The sequence below is a fragment of the Cervus elaphus genome, chromosome X (genome assembly GCF_910594005.1).
Source record: "Cervus elaphus chromosome X, mCerEla1.1, whole genome shotgun sequence".
NCBI classification, from domain to species: domain Eukaryota; kingdom Metazoa; phylum Chordata; class Mammalia; order Artiodactyla; family Cervidae; genus Cervus; species Cervus elaphus.
The window spans coordinates 55,624,521-55,642,460 of record NC_057848.1 but is presented as its reverse complement, the minus strand read 5'-3'; the positions used below and the strand labels follow the sequence as shown (position 1 = coordinate 55,642,460).

At 43.1% G+C, this 17,940-nt stretch overlaps 1 protein-coding gene across 1 annotated transcript in view; it reads left to right on the top strand.

Moving 5' to 3' along the window:
* Nucleotides 1-11,171, top strand: part of GPC4 (glypican 4) — a 107,788-nt gene extending 96,617 nt beyond the window's left edge. The window contains exons 4-9 of the mRNA XM_043896045.1: nucleotides 1,584-1,749; nucleotides 6,865-6,995; nucleotides 7,080-7,226; nucleotides 7,922-8,058; nucleotides 8,436-8,611; nucleotides 8,717-11,171. Coding sequence (XP_043751980.1) covers nucleotides 1,584-1,749; nucleotides 6,865-6,995; nucleotides 7,080-7,226; nucleotides 7,922-8,058; nucleotides 8,436-8,611; nucleotides 8,717-8,919 — 960 coding nt within the window. The 3' untranslated portion in view covers nucleotides 8,920-11,171. The remainder of the gene's footprint in view (nucleotides 1-1,583; nucleotides 1,750-6,864; nucleotides 6,996-7,079; nucleotides 7,227-7,921; nucleotides 8,059-8,435; nucleotides 8,612-8,716) is intronic.
* The last annotated feature ends 6,769 nt before the right edge of the window (nucleotides 11,172-17,940 follow it).

The following is a 17,940-nucleotide window of genomic DNA, read 5'->3' as shown; positions in this document are numbered from 1 at the left end:
CTTTACACTTGAGTTCTGTTTGAGATAAGAGAGTGTGTGTGTACATCAGATAGGAGCCTAACAGTGTGAAGTTTTTCTCCTGACAGTGTTAATCCCCCATTCCTGTTCCTAAGGCTACCGTTGATAAGTGGTATCCCAAGTTACACTCCAGAGCAGGTGAAGTGCACTGCTGCACTGCCTGTGTCCCAGCATCTGTCCCCTGCGGTGGTATCTGCTTTCACAAGTGTGTTTGCAGAACTGGTTGGTACTGATAGAGAGGAATGCAGTAATCCTCTGATACTGACTCCAAAAGGGGAGGGTGGGGCCGAGAGACTGAGAAGACCGGACCTCTTGGGGAGCTGCCAGCTTGTGATCCTGGCCATGATCCTTTCTAAGCATTGATGGAAATGAGTGACAGGGTGGGATCAGCTCCTCTATGCCCAGACAGTTGCATCCTATAGAAGTAGAAAGATGAAACTAAGTCTCTATCTGCAGAGGCCGTCGAGCTCCATCCGATTTCGGTGCCACCTTCATCCTTGCTGCTTCCCTTGCTCGTGAACTTTTAGTAGTTCTCTGTGTCCTGCCATATGGTGTCGTTTCTGCCTGGTGTCCAAGCCCCTTAATAGCCTGGCCACATACGCAGTCTGTCCTATACGCAGGCAACTTTATTTCCCAGAATTCCTCAACCCCACCCACAGTCTGCTCAGTACTATGTATGCTTTTGTTGATTTCACTCTCCCTTCCTTAACTGCAGTATTCTCCCTTCATTTGATCATTTCAATCTAAACCGCTTGTGATCAGCAGATGCAAACTATTGTACATAGAATGGATAAACAACAAGGTCCTATTGTATGGCATAGGGAACTCTATTCAACATCCTGTTCTAAAACATAATGGAAAAGAATCTGAAAAATATAAATATATGCACAACTGAGTTCCGCTACTGTACAACAGAAATGAAGCACAGCATGGTAAATCAACTATACATCAATAAAATTTAAAGTATAAATAAATCAACCCGTTCTTCAGAATGTAACTAAGTCCCACATCTTCTCTCAAGTGGGCCCTGAGCACTCCATGCTGCTCCCAAGCCTCAGACAGCCTTCACATAACCCCAAATTCAAATTTATTCATATTCTTCCATGTAGGATACATCCATTTTGCCTTCTGTGCAGCTGTGGGCCCAGAAAGGAGTACGCACGAGCGACCCTTCTAAACCTTGACGGGGGGCTTACATTTGAAAGGGCGGTCTAGCAGTTTGAAAAGAAGACGTGCTCAGATTACAGTCTGGCATGGCACACCCAGTGATGCCCATCTAAAATGAGTGGGAATAGTTGAGTGTGTGTGTGTCATATACAGCTGAGTTGCTGAATGTTCATTCCTACCTCCCCATGCCTTCCTAGCATACCCTTTTTCTTTATGTAATCTTGCTGTAATTCACCTCTGCATTAAGCCCGCCAGGCCATGCTACATGTGATCCATTGTGACTCACCCGTGAAATTCATGGCCAAGCCTTCAAAGTCAAGTTGATAGATTTGCAATAGATATGCAGTTTGCTGTCTCTATCTTGGCCCCACCATTGTCTGTTTCTTCTCCCAAATTAGGTGAATCCCACCGCCCAGTGTACCCACGCCCTGGTGAAGATGATGTACTGCTCCCACTGCCAAGGTCTCGTGACTGTGAAACCCTGTTACAACTATTGCTCCAACATCATGAGAGGCTGTTTGGCCAACCAAGGGGATCTTGATCTCGAGTGGAACAATTTCATAGGTGAGCAGGTGATTAATGTGTTTGTGTCACTCCCGGGCTTCCCAGGTGGCCCTCTGGTAAATAACTCACCTGCCAATGCAGGAGACATGGATTCGACCCCTGGGTTGGGAAGATCTCCTGGAGGAGGGCATGGTAACCCACTTCAGTATTCTTGCCTGGAGAATCCCATGGACAGAGGAGCCTTGTGGGCTACAGTCCATGGGGTTGCGAAGAGTCAGACACGACTGGGCGACTAAGCACCCATGCACGTACATCACTTATTAGGGATAGCTCACCTTCCAGCCACAAGAAATGTTTTATTTTTTAATTAAAAAAGATTTTTTTTTTTGGCTGTGCTGCATGGCTTGGGGGATCTTAGTTACATGACCAGGGATTGAACCCCTAGCCCCAGCAGTGAAAATGCCAAGTCCTGCCCACTGGACCATCAGGGAATTCCCCAAGGGATGTTAATTGTCAGTGATGGAATTTCTGTTCGTTATAATAGTGATTCCTGGAGTTCTGATGGTACTTACCACTCTACGAGTAAATGTTCCCTTGAACTAATGGTGGCATTTCTGAAGACAGTGGATACCAAGCAAATACCAATTTTCAGTAATGAGAAAGTGCCTTTTTGACATTTTCCCCCAAAGATTAGTTTTAGTTCTACATCATAGGCTCATATCCATGTAAACGCTGGAGTGCAGCCATCACTGACCTGTGGAAGGAGCTTTTCAAATGTTGTATTTGTGACATTGCAACTGAAACTTCTGCATACCTGCCAGATACCGCTTAGATATCTGGATCAAGTGTAATATGACTGTGGAAATTTAGCGGTTATATTTCTATAGAGGATTTAACAACCATAGACTGCTCTGGTGAGAATGGAAGGACTTTTGCCCTGAGAATTTCAGAGGTCAGTGTTCTCACCTACAACTTAAAACCTAGAAAACCTATTACTAGAACCCAGACAGTGATGGAAGTGACCTAGCCAGTTTCCAAGAGGGTTAAGTATGATTTGTGGGAAATGACAAATTAGGGATAATTGAAATATCCAGTCATCAACTCCCTGGATGCCTGCTTAATGCATATGGGAATCCTGGAATGTTAGTGGCAGGGGTTGAAGCTGCTATCTGTGTGGCTGCACACACAGACTATCAGTACCCCAAAACAAACTCCCTCCCATCCCCCAGTTGCATTTGCATAATTGCAAATTTTGAGTGTCTTTGTCAGCACCTATTTTTCACTTATTTGTCCACATCAAGGGCACAGGTATGCAATTTGCTGAGGGTTTTTTGTGGGGAGGGGAATAGGGGGATTTGAGCTGGGGAATGCTTTTTAGTCTGCATGAGATCTAATTATATTAACTCTGAAAGTGCATCAATAAATTGGCTTCAACAGATTCTTGAGAATACTGACACAAGGAAAAAAAGATGTGAATATTAAAACATCACAGCACAATTGTAGGCTAAATAGTCCAAAGCTAGAAGACCTGAAAAAAGTCCACACACAGAAAAGCAGAATCCCATGAAAGAGAAGGCCTAAGACCAGACACACACACACACCAGTGGCACATCATGCCCAGAAAGAAGCCATGGGAGAAATTGTTACTTGAAGATATGTCCAAATCTAAATTAAAGTTGATATACTTTTTCTTTTCTTTCTTTTTTACTCGCCTTCCCACCTCTACCCATAAATGTCATGTTTGCGATTCACTTTTGCTTAATTCATTTTTAAGAAACAAGATGGTTTACCTTTTCACTTTTCCCTGTAACATCTAATGCACTAGTTCTCTGGGCAAAGTAGTAACACTTGCACACAGTGATCTAGGTTGGCTAAATTTTCTACAGGCACATCATGAATAATGTACATTATTCTGTTATTCTGACATGTCTGGGAGAAAGTATAAGCATAAATTTGTCTTAAAATACAAATTCTAGGGACTCCCCTGGTGGTCCAGTGGCTAAGACTCTGAGCTTTTAATGCTGGGGCCCTGGGTTTGATCCCTGATTGGAGAACTAGATCCCACATGTCACAACTAAGACCCTATGCAGCCAAATAAATTAGTAAAAATAAACATTTAAAAAAGCAAATTCTATATATTTTTCCAAGAGCTTGCAGGTCCATATCAAAACCATACTCTGGCTTCCTTAATTTACATCTTCAGCCACTTACTGTAAATCGAGGACTTCCATGGCTGCTATTCTTGCTGTGTGTTTTACAAATTACATTTGATATCTTCAGAAACAAAATCAAACTCAAGCGGAAATTGGTGGGATTTCAGAATCATTTTCCTCATTTATTTTAAATTATATTTTTTTGGAGGGAGGAGGAATATAATTCTATCTAAACTGCATTTTTAATGGGTATTTTATTCTTTATTTCTAATAAGCTGATATAAAAGGCCAAGAGTAACAGACATTGTTAATCTCCAGTGCTTTTTCATGGATTTTCACAAGGGTTTAATTAATTTGCTCTGTGGTTGTCGAATTCAGCCCCAATTTACATGCCTGTGCCATAAGTTCAGTGTTGTTTTTTTTTTTTCTTCACAAGGAATTTTTCCTCCTTTAAATGACTGCAGTTAATGAATGGTCAAGGGCTTTTTCCCCCTGCTTATTTTAATCAGATCATGGGGTTAAGTTGGAAAACTGCCTTTTGTTCATCCAGTCTGGTCGTGAGGCTAAAGATGTGGGATCATGATTATCAGCAGCCCAGACCAAAAGGAATCACTTTTTCTTGTGAGAAGGGGCTGCTTTGTTGCAGGGTGGGAGGGAGCTGTCATGAACACTGAAATGCTGCAGTCGGACTAGAACCTTTAAAGAGACTAAGGATGAGTTTTTCAAATCTGCTTTTCCACTATGCCCTCCTCTCTCTCTTGAACTGCACCTATTAAACTGTCACCCACCTTGATAAAGGTGGATCCAAATAGTTAAAACACCTTGGACTTGGTTTCTGAGCAGTTATAGGAAACCCTCTTTTTGAAAAATAGTGCCCCCACAACAAAAGTCAATTTCTGGAGAATCATAAATTATGTGTAGGTGCAACTTGCTCTCCGTCATATACTACCATTGTGCTAACATTCATTTGACTCCCAGCCAACCTTATTCACATCACATGTCGCTGCCATTGGGAATTTAGTATAAGGGGGTGGAATTGCTGGCTAGGCCATCAGCTAGTTCCTGGCAGGAGGCAGGAGCTGGTCAGCTGTCCCCCAAAGGGAGACCTGCAGCCTAGATTCATCAGAAGCAATGACACTGGATCTGACATCATCAGATCATGGAGGCGCCCAGTGGATGGCTTAGCAGGACCTGTCCCAGGACTGAGCAGGGACTTTGGTTTCTGGGCTGCAGGCTCTGGGCAAAACACAGCCTCACTCACATTGTTCAGCGACACCACACGCAGCGCTGGTATGACAATTCTAGCCCCACTCCCTTCTCAGACCCTTGTGCATGGCCAGCCGGCCTGGAGTTGACAGAGACGCCAAACAGCCAGAAGAATCGGGGTTTATGTTCCCTTTCACAAGCACGTTCGTGATCTGGCCTTTCCTCACCACTAGGGAAATAAGTAGTGATGGGATGCACTGTTTCCTTCCTGTGTAAACCTCTGTATTTGGGATTTTTCTCTGGAGCTGGCGACTTCTTGGCTCTGAGGGTTTGTGCTCTGCAGACATGGTGGTGCTGATGCTTTGACAACGATGAACACGTTTAGGTTGTGCTCCACTTGTTTACAGGACTCCCCTTTCACTAGCACATCAAACGCATTTTTCCTCTCCTGGAAAAATGGTATATTCATGCCGGCAGGCTTTCCTTAGAGGTTGGGAGTGTCAGTTTTGGTGATTACCACAACGTGACCTAAAACTTCATTCATGATGACTTTCCCCCCAAATGTGCATTGCTCGGAAGTCTACTTGTGGTTTGTGACATTGGAATTCTGGTTGAGAGAAATGAGCTCGAGCTTTAAAATGTTGGGCCACATTCGTTCTTGGGGGAGGTGAAAGGTTGCTGACCACCTACGAGCTTAGGTAGAAGTTCAGCTGTGACCTATGCTTTGAGAGGGACACACTCTGTTCTAGAACCTTGCCCTTCTTTCCAGCAGCCGTCCTTAGACTACCTGAAGGCTGTGGAGTATGTGGGCCTAACTCTCCTTTAAGGGGAAAGAGCGCATGGAAAAGTTCACTGCTTGCCATAAATGAGGCATTCTTTTTCTTATTTGGAGATGACCTTTCCAGTTTCTTCTAGTTTTGCACAATAAGTATCAGGAAAAACTACTAACTAAATCCCAAGAACCATGGATGACAAGAAAACCAGTACAGGGGGTGTTTTTCTTTAAGAGATTCAACATGTCCTAAAAAATTCTAGACTTTTCCAAAATGTAGAAATGATTTGCTGAGTAATTAGTGAAAACACATTGTAAACACAGATTTTGTGCCTTGTCTCTGTTTTTTTCATTTGAATAAAAAGTGGCACATGTTTTTTGCTTTAAAATAACTCGGGACCCTTGTATTTGAAATTGGAAGTTTATCTTAATACAAAAATTGCATTTTACAAAGTGCCATTATTTCTAAAGTCCTTAGAATTCCTAAGGAGGCGCCTAGAATTCCTAGGAACACTTTGATTTATATTGTCTAACTGTGTACCCAAGCATCTGAAAGGGTTTCATTTAAAAAATGAAAGAAAAGAATTGATATGCCAGGATTTGAGCTGATTTATGTTTTTGAGTCTTGTAAATCGAACATGAAATGGGAAGAGTCGTGGAAATCCCTGGGCGAGCCGGCATGTTATTCTGCTCCCAGCCTTAGGTGTGTCAGGCAGGAGCTAGGTCAGAGCTATGCAGTGACAGCCACTGATACGTGGAGGGATGAATTATCAGTGTAATAGAATGTTCCCAATTGTGTTTTCTTGCTGGGGAATAAAGTCTTCATCTGGCAGTTTCCCACTCTAGAGAGCGGGTGGTATATAGCGACTGAATGCAGTTTTGTGTCATAGAAAAAGATACAAAAGCATGAATTAATGATGATCATGCCTCCCTCTCCAACACCCCCCACCAAGGGAAACAGACCGTAAAATAATCAGACTGATCACTCAAGGCCAAGCTAATGATTCACTTTGCTGCATTGTTCTACCCCAAACCTCATGTTAGATGCTATGCTGATGGTGGCCGAGAGGCTGGAGGGCCCTTTCAACATTGAGTCAGTCATGGATCCCATCGACGTGAAGATTTCAGATGCTATTATGAACATGCAGGAGAACAGTGTGCAGGTATCTCAGAAGGTAAGGAAGGCAGGTCCTGGATTGGAGAGGCGGGGCCCACTCTAGCCTGCTATGCCTCACGTGGCCACATTTATGCCCATGCAGGTTTTCCAGGGATGCGGACCCCCCAAGCCCCTCCCAGCTGGTCGGATATCCCGTTCCATCTCAGAAGGCACCTTCAGTGCCCGCTTCAGGCCCTTCCATCCCGAGGAGCGCCCCACCACAGCAGCTGGCACCAGTTTGGACCGATTGGTGAGCCCTGGGGCAGGAATGGCTGTGTTTAATGGCAAAAAACTGAAAACATTTGCTCAAAATATAGTTTGATTTGGAGGATTCCAAGCACGGGATCTTTTCAGGTGAAACTTTTCCAGCAAATTGCATAGGGATGTCAGTGAACCTGCTTCTCTGATGTCCTCGCTCAGACAGTTCATCCATAGAGCTAGAAAGTGGGGTGCTCTGAGGCTTATCTGAACACCTACCTTTTATGTCACAGTGAGGCTAACTCATAGGCTGGATCCTGAGTCATCAAAGCCCTGCAAGCAGATACTGTGTTTTTCCAGTGTATCTCTGGGGCGTGGGACCTGGTAGGCCCCAGATGGTAGCTCTAATGAAGAACAGGAGTGATTAGTGGGTGTAGGCACTAGGCAGCTGTTTTTTTTAAATGGCAACTTAATTCAGAGCTTGCATTTCACCTGTTAATTCTTTTGGTGATTTTATACATTTTACATAGAAGTACTGGGGCGACCAGTGAGGTCGTTCGGGTTTTCCCACAAAATGGTGTGGGAAAACCTGAACGAATTTTTGGCCAAGTCAAAATCTGCATTTTTTTCTTCAGACTACAGAGAGACTCTGGAGATACTTTTGACATGATCTGAAGGCACGTCTGTAGGTAGTTTTGGGTTTTTACAGAGGTTTTTTTTTTTTTTTTTCCTCTCTCTCTCAATGAGGTTACTGATGTCAAGGAGAAATTGAAGCAGGCCAAGAAGTTCTGGTCCTCTCTTCCTAGCAATGTCTGCAACGATGAGAGGATGGCTGCAGGGAATGGCAATGAGGATGACTGCTGGAATGGAAAAGGCAAAAGCAGGTGAGCCATCATTGGGCAAGTGTTTCTCCCTACACGCCTGGGGAACTTTCAGAGAAGGTTTGCTCGGTTGTTTCATCAAGGCGTTGTGAAGCCTTTCACAAGCAGGTGGCAACAACATGGAACATTTCTAGGCATTCTTAGGAATTGGCGTAGAAGTGTCGGGAAGGCCCCCAGCTACTTGCAGAGAGTCTCAGGGCAAAGGTTTGTGCCTGTGGTTCTATGTTAGCGTTACTGCTGCAATCAAGGATTGAGTTGTTCTAATAGTGTCATTATTTTTCACTGCTAGTGGCAAATACTAGAACCTAGCAAGAATCTTTGCCAATCTTCAGCAGCTTTTGTTTTACTGATCCTCTTAACGAGGTCATTTCTCATTGCAGGTACTTGTTTGCTGTGACAGGAAATGGTCTAGCCAACCAGGGCAATAATCCAGAGGTCCAGGTTGACACCAGCAAACCGGACATACTGATCCTTCGTCAAGTCATGGCTCTTCGAGTTATGACCAGTAAGATGAAGAATGCTTACAATGGGAATGATGTGGACTTCTTTGATATCAGTAAGAATGTGTGCTTCTAAAGAACAAATTGTTATATGTTTGTTTGTACACCTTGAGATGAGAAAGAGCAGAATAAACATTCCCTTTTTTTCCCCCAAAAAATAGGTGACGAAAGCAGTGGAGAAGGAAGTGGTAGTGGATGTGAGTCTCAGCAGTGTCCTTCGGAGTTTGAATATAATGCAACTGACCACTCTGGGAAGAGTGCCAATGATAAAGCCAGCAGCGCCGGGGTCCCCGCTGGGGCCTGGCCCTACCTCCTCACTGCCTTCTGCATCTTATCCCTGGTTATGCAGAGAGAGTGGAGATAATTCTCAACCTTAGAGAACAAGTGTTCATCGTCAGTTACAAAGGCACTGGTTATCACTTTTATACCATCCTAGTGACTTTGCTTTTTAAATGAATGGACAACAATGTACAGTTTTTACTATGTGGCCACTGGTTTAAAAGATGCTGACTTTGTTTTTTCATTCAGTTTTGTGGGAGAAGGGGACTTGTACGTAAGGTCAGTCTGGCCTCCTCAGAATCATGTTAAATGTGGCTAACAGTGTAGGTACAGAACTGTAGTTAGTTGTGCATTTGTGATTTTTATCACTCTGTTTGTTTTCTTTCTGTTTGTGGGGTTTTTTTTTTCCTTTCAATATGATCTCACCTTGTTTCTTACAAGAAAACCAGGGTCCTTTCTTGGCATGTAACATGTACGTATTTCTGAAATATTAAATAGCTGTACAGAAGCAGGTTTTATTTATCACGTTATCTTATTAAAAGAAAAAGCCCAACAAGCAGTAAAATTGCCATCTATCCCTGTTGTTTTAGTTGCCTTATCTGGAGAGAAGAGGAGGTGTTGTATTTCTTTTTTTCTGCAATGTGAAGGCACAAGAGGGCTTCTAAGCCACTTGTCAGGTTGTGTTCAGGCATCAATTCAAGAAGAAGGTTATACTTCATTTATAGCTGGTGACTGGAAGAGGCTGCAGACTACCCATTTTGGTTGAGTTGGGTTGTATAAACTTCAATCACAGATCAGTCCATTTCTGGAAGCCGCTTATCCATCTAGAAGATTCTTGGTCTCCCTTGAAAGATATAAGGCATTCAGGGTATCCCAGGGTATCTCACTTAATTTGGGGGTGGGTTTGGTTTGGTGTTTTTTTTTTTTCTTAATAGAGGCAAGTTAGCAAGCCACTGTGCTGGTCTTTGTGTCCACACTTGACCCACTTTGACAAGATCAGGTGTGTTGAGGGTGGTATGGCCATAGACCACCCCTTTGAACTGATATCCCACCAGCAGAAGTAAGTGTCTAGCAATCTCACTAGGTCCCTCTTGTTCCAGATTCCAAACCCAGTCATAGCCATCTGGGGGGCTAGCCAGAATTGGGGTACAGCCTGGGTTCAGGCAGTAAGTATCAATACTCAAGCAAAGTTTTTGTCCATGCATGTGTAATTTGCATTTATTTGGTTTTGGATCCCAGTGTTTTGTTTTGTTTTTTAAAAAAGATTCTAAGGTGTCTTATTGAGTCTTTTTCTTGCCCAGCCCTGCCCCATCTGAAAGCCAAAGGTCTTGCCATGGTTCACAGCTGTGTGCTACCCTATCAGCCAAGCACCCCAGTTGGGGAGCTCTGAGTGTCCAGATTTTTCTTCTCATGTTGTTGGGCGTTTGGGGGGGGGAGGGAGGAATGGGAGTAGGTAAAACTGAGAAGAACACATCTTCGGGGTGACCTTTAACCACGCAGGTGAACTGACAAAGGCCATTGACTCTTGTCCCAGACCAAAGAGTAACCACTGCCTTGGCCCCTTTGGGGCTGTTTCCTTGTGTCTTTACCAAATGACAGCTCATAAAACTGTGAGAATGTAACAAATCACATTAAAAGGAGTTCCAGAAGTCTTCAGAAAGAATCAAACTCTGCAAAGGCTCTTCTTGCTTTAGACAGCCATTCAGATCCCAACCAATTCCCCAAAAGCTGAAACCCACAGAGAGGTTGTTTGTGTTACTGTTCAATCTTCAGTTATAAGAGTAATTCTCTATTTTTATATTGAAACGTAATTACTTGATAGCTCAGGGTCTACATTTCATTCAGCTTTTTACACCAAATTCTGCAGAATGGACAAAATGGAATATTGGGGCTGTTATAAACAGAGGCTTAATTTTATTAGAAGTAGCCAGTTATTTATTAAAGCATGATGTTAATAAAATAGGCATATTCTGGCTCATGTGTATAAGTTTTGTTTCTTTTAAACAAATCACAGAAGACGTAAAATTGAGAAGGCGCTCCATTTATGTATGAGGAAAAATTGATTGTAAATAGCTAAGTTGCCTTGTGAGAACTTGGAAAATGTGCTGATACTTAGTAACTACCTCAGTTGTGAGGAATTTCCTTTTTAGCTTAGACTGCTATTACTTTTACTTGGTAGAAATCAATCTGGTCTCCAAAATGTGGCTCAGAGAGTTATCCCCATAGACCTTGTTAGATTGTTTTTAATTTAAAACCTTGAACTCTGCCCAGCTGTTTTCTTTCAGTCAAGTTCTCGAAAACCAATAACATTTTCCGAATTAAATATTCTTGAAGGTTCTTCTGGAGTCTAAATGATTTGTTTTCTTTCTTTGCAATTTTTCCTGTTACTCTTTTATTATTTAAATTGTCTCTTGCCTTTGAACTTGAACTATGAAATAAACAAATCATAGATTTTTCCATTCAGGTCTGACTGGATAACTGTTGGCTTCCAACCAGCTGGCAGGCTCACACCCTCCACCCTCCCCAAAACAGGAATAAAGGCAAGTTGAATATTTTAAAAATCTTAAGAGTTCAGTATATGAGGTAGAAGGAAAGCTTTGTGAGGAGACCTTACTTTTCCAAAGCCTCAGTTAATAGCATGTGAAGAGTTTGCGCTTTGCAAAGTCATTAATTAATTACTGGTTACTTTCAAACACTTCACTCACTCTGTACCTTAAGAAATATGTTACGACTCTTAGATTGTATTTTATTTCAAAACTAGTAATTAGCACCTGTTATTTTGCTAAAACTGTACAAACAATTGACTTACATTTTTGAACTTTAGTTTCCTGGCTGTTAGAAGCCTAACAGTATAAAAATAACTTTTTACGAAAATTAACAGTTAAATCTTTAAAGTGAAACTTACTGTATGTGATTACAAAACCACAATAAAAATAGGTATAGATGGTGCTACACAAAATTCTACTTCCCCTTTTGTGTTGGCAGAATATGTCTGTTTGCATAGCTCAAAGGCAGTTGTGTTAATAACAGTATCTACTACAGGAAGCGTCTGTGTGTGTGTGCACTTGCTCTCAAGCAAAGACCACGCTATCAAATACAACTTTCTTTTTGAAATTAAAAAAGCACTGAGAATAATCTTCTAATTAGAACTTAGTAGGAAAAATGTAATTTGGCATTCCATGATATACTTTAAAAATTCAGTTTCTACCTTTAAACTCCTGATTGTTTTCTTTTAAAAATCCTTCTATATATGTGAAAAATACCTGAAAGATAACATGGTAATACAGGAATTCAAGCCCTTCAGTAAAGCTAATGGCCATGTAATTAAATGGTTGTCTAATTGAGGTTTTAAGTAGGTTGTATATTGACCAGGTTTAAAAACAAAAACCTGTACTACAGAAGTACGAGTGAAAGTTTCTATCTTGTTCTTGCTTTCATCTGCTCCTTATCCCTACACCCTAGATAAACTTATTAGTTATTTCTATATATCTTCTTCCAAAGTTCCTTTATACAAATATAAGCAAATATGAATAGAGATTTTTCTTTTTTGTCTCTTTACCTGAAAGGTAGAATATTATGCCCAATCATCTCATATTTTTTTAGGTTTATCATAACTTTAAAAAGTATTGAGAGGAAGAGGAGACCCTAAAGGACTCCTGTTCAAAAGGCATGGCTTCTCTGTGCTACCACAATTTGGATTTTTACTGCATTTTGGCCCAGATTAATCTGAGTAATTTTTCAAGAAATAAACATGGAATTGATGAGGAACAGTTTGGCCCTGTAGTGCTGTAATCCCAGAGTGCACAATTAGGATGCTCTCTGTGCTTCATTAAGGTTCATTTTTGGCACTTTGTTTCCGTATCATCACCAGCAAAGAAGACCTTGGGCAAAGCGATTGGATAGATCTTCTTAAAGCACAGCACATTAATACCACTGTTAATGCTTGGAAATGGTTCAAGAAGGAAATGTCATGCCCTAGAGTGGACTCATATTCTATTAAAGTACTCTTAATGTTTCCTCAAGCTCAAATGCCTTGAAATAGCATCAGCCACCACACAGGAAGGAGATGAGAGTGTTAGGAAAATGTGTAACTAGATTGTCTGGGGTACCACATGAATTATCTGTCTAGTGGTCAGGGAATCATTAGGATATGCACGTGTCCAAGTTCAGTTTCATGTAAGATTAAGTTTTTACTCATCAGAGTATGAAGTGACTTCTAAATTCAGAAGTAATCAGAGAAATTCCAAAATTCATTTTTCAGCTTGAGGGTCCATGTGTGGGATTAAATGCCCAGTTTTACTCTGCTTTTGATATTTCTTGAAGAAATATTATGAATTCTGGGGGTGGGGGGAAGTATAGGATCATTGGAAAGAAGAAGATTTTCATGCATCAATCCTGCCCGGTTCATGCTGATAAAAGGTGAAAGGTATGGTTAAAGAATTGAAGAAACAGCACATGTGTGATGACCCAAGATGCTTTTCTAAAGGGTTCATGGTCTGGGACTTCCCTGGCAGTCCAGTGGTTGGGACTCCACACGGGAGACATGGGTTCAGTCCCTCTTCAGGGAACTAAGATCCCATTATGCCTCTTTGGCACAGCCAGAAAAAAATAAAAATCATTAAAGAAAATAAAGGGCTTGTGGTCTAATAGACTTTAATCAAAGTTCCCTGCACTTCGGGGAAGTTTTGCAACAACTTTCTTGCCCTACTATGTGTTGCTGTGTTTCTTACCAGAGAGAGTTGGAAGTCCTGTGTGTTTGTGAGTATAAACAGAGTTGTATCTACACACAGAGGTGCATTTGTGTATTTTCAAAAACCCTGTCACTTAGGGCTGCCTTCTCCCTGTTGGCAGTGGTGTATGCTTGGGGAACGCAGACAAATTTTAATAATAGCCTAAGGGAAACATAATTAGGAAGGTAGGTCTCCTGCCAAGGGGAAAAAAAAATACACGCACATATAAAATGCATTCCAGATAGAATTTCTTAGATTTACCACTGCCTGGGATTTGCTTTTCTGCCTCACAATCGACAGCCTCAAGCTGCCCATAACCCTCTCTTCTTGGTGACTTGCTGCATGGGGCAATTTGTGCCAAGTTGGCCAGAAAGAAATAGTCATGGTCAGCGGGTGGTTTTCTGAATACACCCTCGGATCTCAACTCTCTGACTGCAGTTGACTTTAAAAGTCTTTAGTGGCCCTGCTCTCACTTCTCTCTTTTTGTTGTTATTGTTCAGTCACTAAATTGTGTCCGACTCTTTATGACCCCACGGACTGCAGCACACCAGGCTTCCCTGCTCTTCTGCATCTCCCAGAGCTTGCTCATGCTCATGTCCATTGAGTCAGGGGGCCAAAGTATTGGAGCATCAGCTTCAGCGTTGATTAAGAGTTGATTTCCTTTAGGATTGACTGGGTTGATCTCCTTGCAGTCCAAGGGACTCTCAAGAGTCTTCTACAACACCACAGTTCAAAAGGATCAATTCTTCAGCGCTCAGCCTTCTTTATGGTCCTACTTACATCCGTACATAACTACTGAAAAAACCATAGCTTTTACTATATGGACCTTTGTCGGCAAAGTAATGTCTTTGCTTTCTAATATGCTGTCTAGGTTTGTCAGCTTTCCTTCTAAGGAGCAAGCATCCATGGCTGAAGTCACTATCCACAGTGATTTTGGAGTCCAAGAAAATAAAATCTCACTGCTTGTACTTTCCCCTTTTCTAATTTGCCATGAAGTGATGGGACCAGATGCCATGATCTTAGTTTTTTTAATGCTGAGTTTTCAGCCAGCATTTTTACTTCTCATTTAAGTATAAGGAAAAATTGTGTTTACTCTGTTGTTGGAGTTCTGAATACTTTGCAACAAGTTCTGGCAGCAGCAATGAACAGAAAAACAGCACATTGACTGTAAAAAAGTCATTCCTTTGTACTTCAGTTAATTCACCTGCAGTGAGGCAGGATGAACCTGTGTGCCTGACACTGAAGCTGGGCCATGGCCATGATCTCACAGGATCTTGAAGAGTAGAAACCCTTCCATTTTGCAGGTGTGTCAAAGGGATAAGTTGGGTGACTTGTCCAAGGGGTGACAGGTAAGAAATGCAAAAACAAGAGCTGGAACAGGGCTTTGTCTGCCACAAGGGCCTACTTATCTTGGGCGCTATTTTTCCTTCTGTTACCCTTTTCCCCCTTATTTCACGTCTGAATAGGCAGGAAGGAATGGTGCTTGTCAGGCTTGCTGCATGAAGAGCTCTCCCAATCCTGTGGAAGGACCAGGGTAAGGGTCACGGCAGACCTTGGTTGATTTGGCTGGCCCGAGTACAAGGCGAGGAGTCGAGGACCACCTGGAGACAAATCTTGTAACATTTTTCTAACCACACAGTGACTCCTTGCTCAGCTGACTTCAAGTCAGAAAGAGCTTTGATGATAGTGCAAGGGGACCTTGTGGTTGTAAGGAACTGGCATTAAGTCCTGTGACTTTGTCTGTCTGCCCCAAGACAGCATCATATGACCATGTATGAACTGGCACTGGGGGTGCTGGACAGCTGCCTTGCTGAGAAGGGACTCACTGAATACCATGGTAATGAAAAGAATACCATGATTTATGTTGGAAAAATTCACACCTGTTTAATCAACTGGAGTTTTGTGAGGAGGTAAATACATCTTGCAATAAATAAGGCACAGTGAATATTATCTGGGCTTCTTAAAGAGCTCTTGAGAAGGTTTCAAAGTCATACCCAGATTAGAGATAGGACACAACCGAGCTTACAGGGACTATTCCAGCCTGGGGAGTGTAACAAAAGCTTCCTCCTGCTGTACTAGTCTTCATGCTGCTTAGAAATGATAACATCTGAAGACAATCTGTGCTTTAGGGTCCAGAGATTTTTGACTCACCTTTTGCTACCTAGGGCAAGGTGGGGTGGGGAGGAGAGAGAGAACCTGGGAGCTTTGGTTGGTTTCCTGAATACATGTCCAAGCGTGCCCATCAAGCAGTATGTGCTATAAAGCTTCTGAAAAGTCCTGATCTAGCTGTATTCTGATTCTGGTGTTTGATCTCTTGACACAAGGTCCAGAGAGATGTCATTGAAAACCAGCAGGGACCAAGGGCTCTGCCTCCAAAAGAAAGGCAAGTGAAGGCCTCACTGGTCTATGGAGAGAGGGGCTGAGAGGCCACGTGACCCCCACCCCCAGATGTTGTGGGAAGAGCAAAGTCCTAGGACTCAAGGCAAACTGTCTGAGAATGTGTAAATGGTCCGTTTTGAAGAAAGAGGAGTTCTTCCTTTACTCAATGAATAGTGACTTATGTAATTGGTTAAACCAAAGGTACTGTAGGCTGATGATGAACAAAATGGTGGATAGGAGTGGTGTAGAGGCAGCCACCTTGGGGGCTGACAGAGGTTGGTGTTCACCTTGCCCCTTGGGCCACTGGCCTACACACAAGTCTGGATGGATCCTTATGTGCCCCACATTGTGTAATTTGCCCTCTAAATTCCCTTTTGGAGAACTGTAATTTATGTGCAACCAAAGTATTTGAAATTCCTTGTAGTATTGAACCAGACTCCAAAGATGAAATACCTAGAAATGTCCGCCCTTGGTGAGCAGAGGTCTCTAATGGCTCTGGGTATATGGGCCTCCCAAATTACATGGGATTTGAGGCAATAATCTGATTTCTGACACATCTGGCCTTGCTCTATGTTGGAGGACAAGAGGGAGGATGTAAGTAAGATGGAGTCCTCCTCGTCAGGAAGCCACTGGGGAGACACAGCGATGTAGGACTAACTGTTCTGAGCATGGTAGTGTGATAGGTATGGATAGTGAGCAGGTGGAAAGGAAAGGTGTGTGAAGCACAGAGATGGTTTCGCTAGTACATGGTGGGGCAATGGTGGGGTCAGTAGGAAGCTCTCAGAAGCCAGGCAATTTTCAGTTCAATGGAGCGGGGACTTCCCTGGCGGTCCAGTGGCTAGGACTCAAGCTCCCAGTGCAGAGGGTCCAGGCTCAATTCCTGGTCAGAGAACTGCAAGGAACCACATGCTGCAAGGAAGATCAAAGATCACATGTGCCACAACCAAGACCCAGTGCAGCTAAATAAATATATGTATAAAATTCAAGGAGGGCACAATCTAATGCAAATTATTGAAAAGACTTGACCTGTTGCCCAGTGTGTATAAAGAAGATAAACTAAGTATGAAGTTGCCCTTGGGTTTGACCACATGCTCAGCACTATATAGCCTGAAAGGGCTATACTATGGAAGGGCTCAGTTCCCTTCATAACTCGGGCACTCTGGCCTCCCCCAAATGATCTTGATTTGGAACTCTCTGGTAATGACAACCCAGTTCCACTCATGGAGTACTTTTTGGATGTCCAGGCTCAGAATGCAGTCAGACACATTCAAAGTGCCCCTCCCAGCCCATCAGATATTTGCATTCCGGCCACCCACCTGCACACGTCTTCTCCATTTCTTTGAGCACTGCCTCCAGCTCACCTGCACGGCCAGGCCCTCCAGAGCTCCCAGGTATATTCAGCCACACCCTTCTGCTCTGGCCTCCTGGCTCTGGAGAAAAACGCAAGAGAAGCATCCCAGGAGTCTGGTTCCCCAGATACCATCCTGCACAGACCTGGGATTGCAAGGGAGTGAAGAAACAGCCTGAAACATTAGACAGCCAGTGAGGGGGATGAATGGGCCAAATATCTTTCAGGTTGAAGGAGGAGCCCTGCCTGCTTGCCTCCTGCCATCCCAGGTGGCTTATGTCACTTGACCACTGGGGTAGTCAAGCACAGTTTGAAGACTACAAAGTCTCCACTTCTTCCTGGGCTTTTCACATCTAGACTTCGGGTGCTGGAAACACAGTGGTGTTCCAAGGGTAAGGAGTGCTCCTCTAAGGGATGAGGAATCAGGAGCTGCTTCATCCATCACAGGCCTTTGCCCAGAACAGTGGCTATTTTCAAACCTTGCTCACCAGGTTCCGCGGCCACTAAGGCCCCTGGAGGCGGGATGACCGCCTTCCCAAGGCCTGCACGGAGCCCCACCTCTGGCAGGGGACCCAGGTTAGAGCCTGTACAGGAAGGAGCCCCAGCTGCAGGACCTCTGAGATCCTGGCTCCGTCTGCCCTCTTGGCAC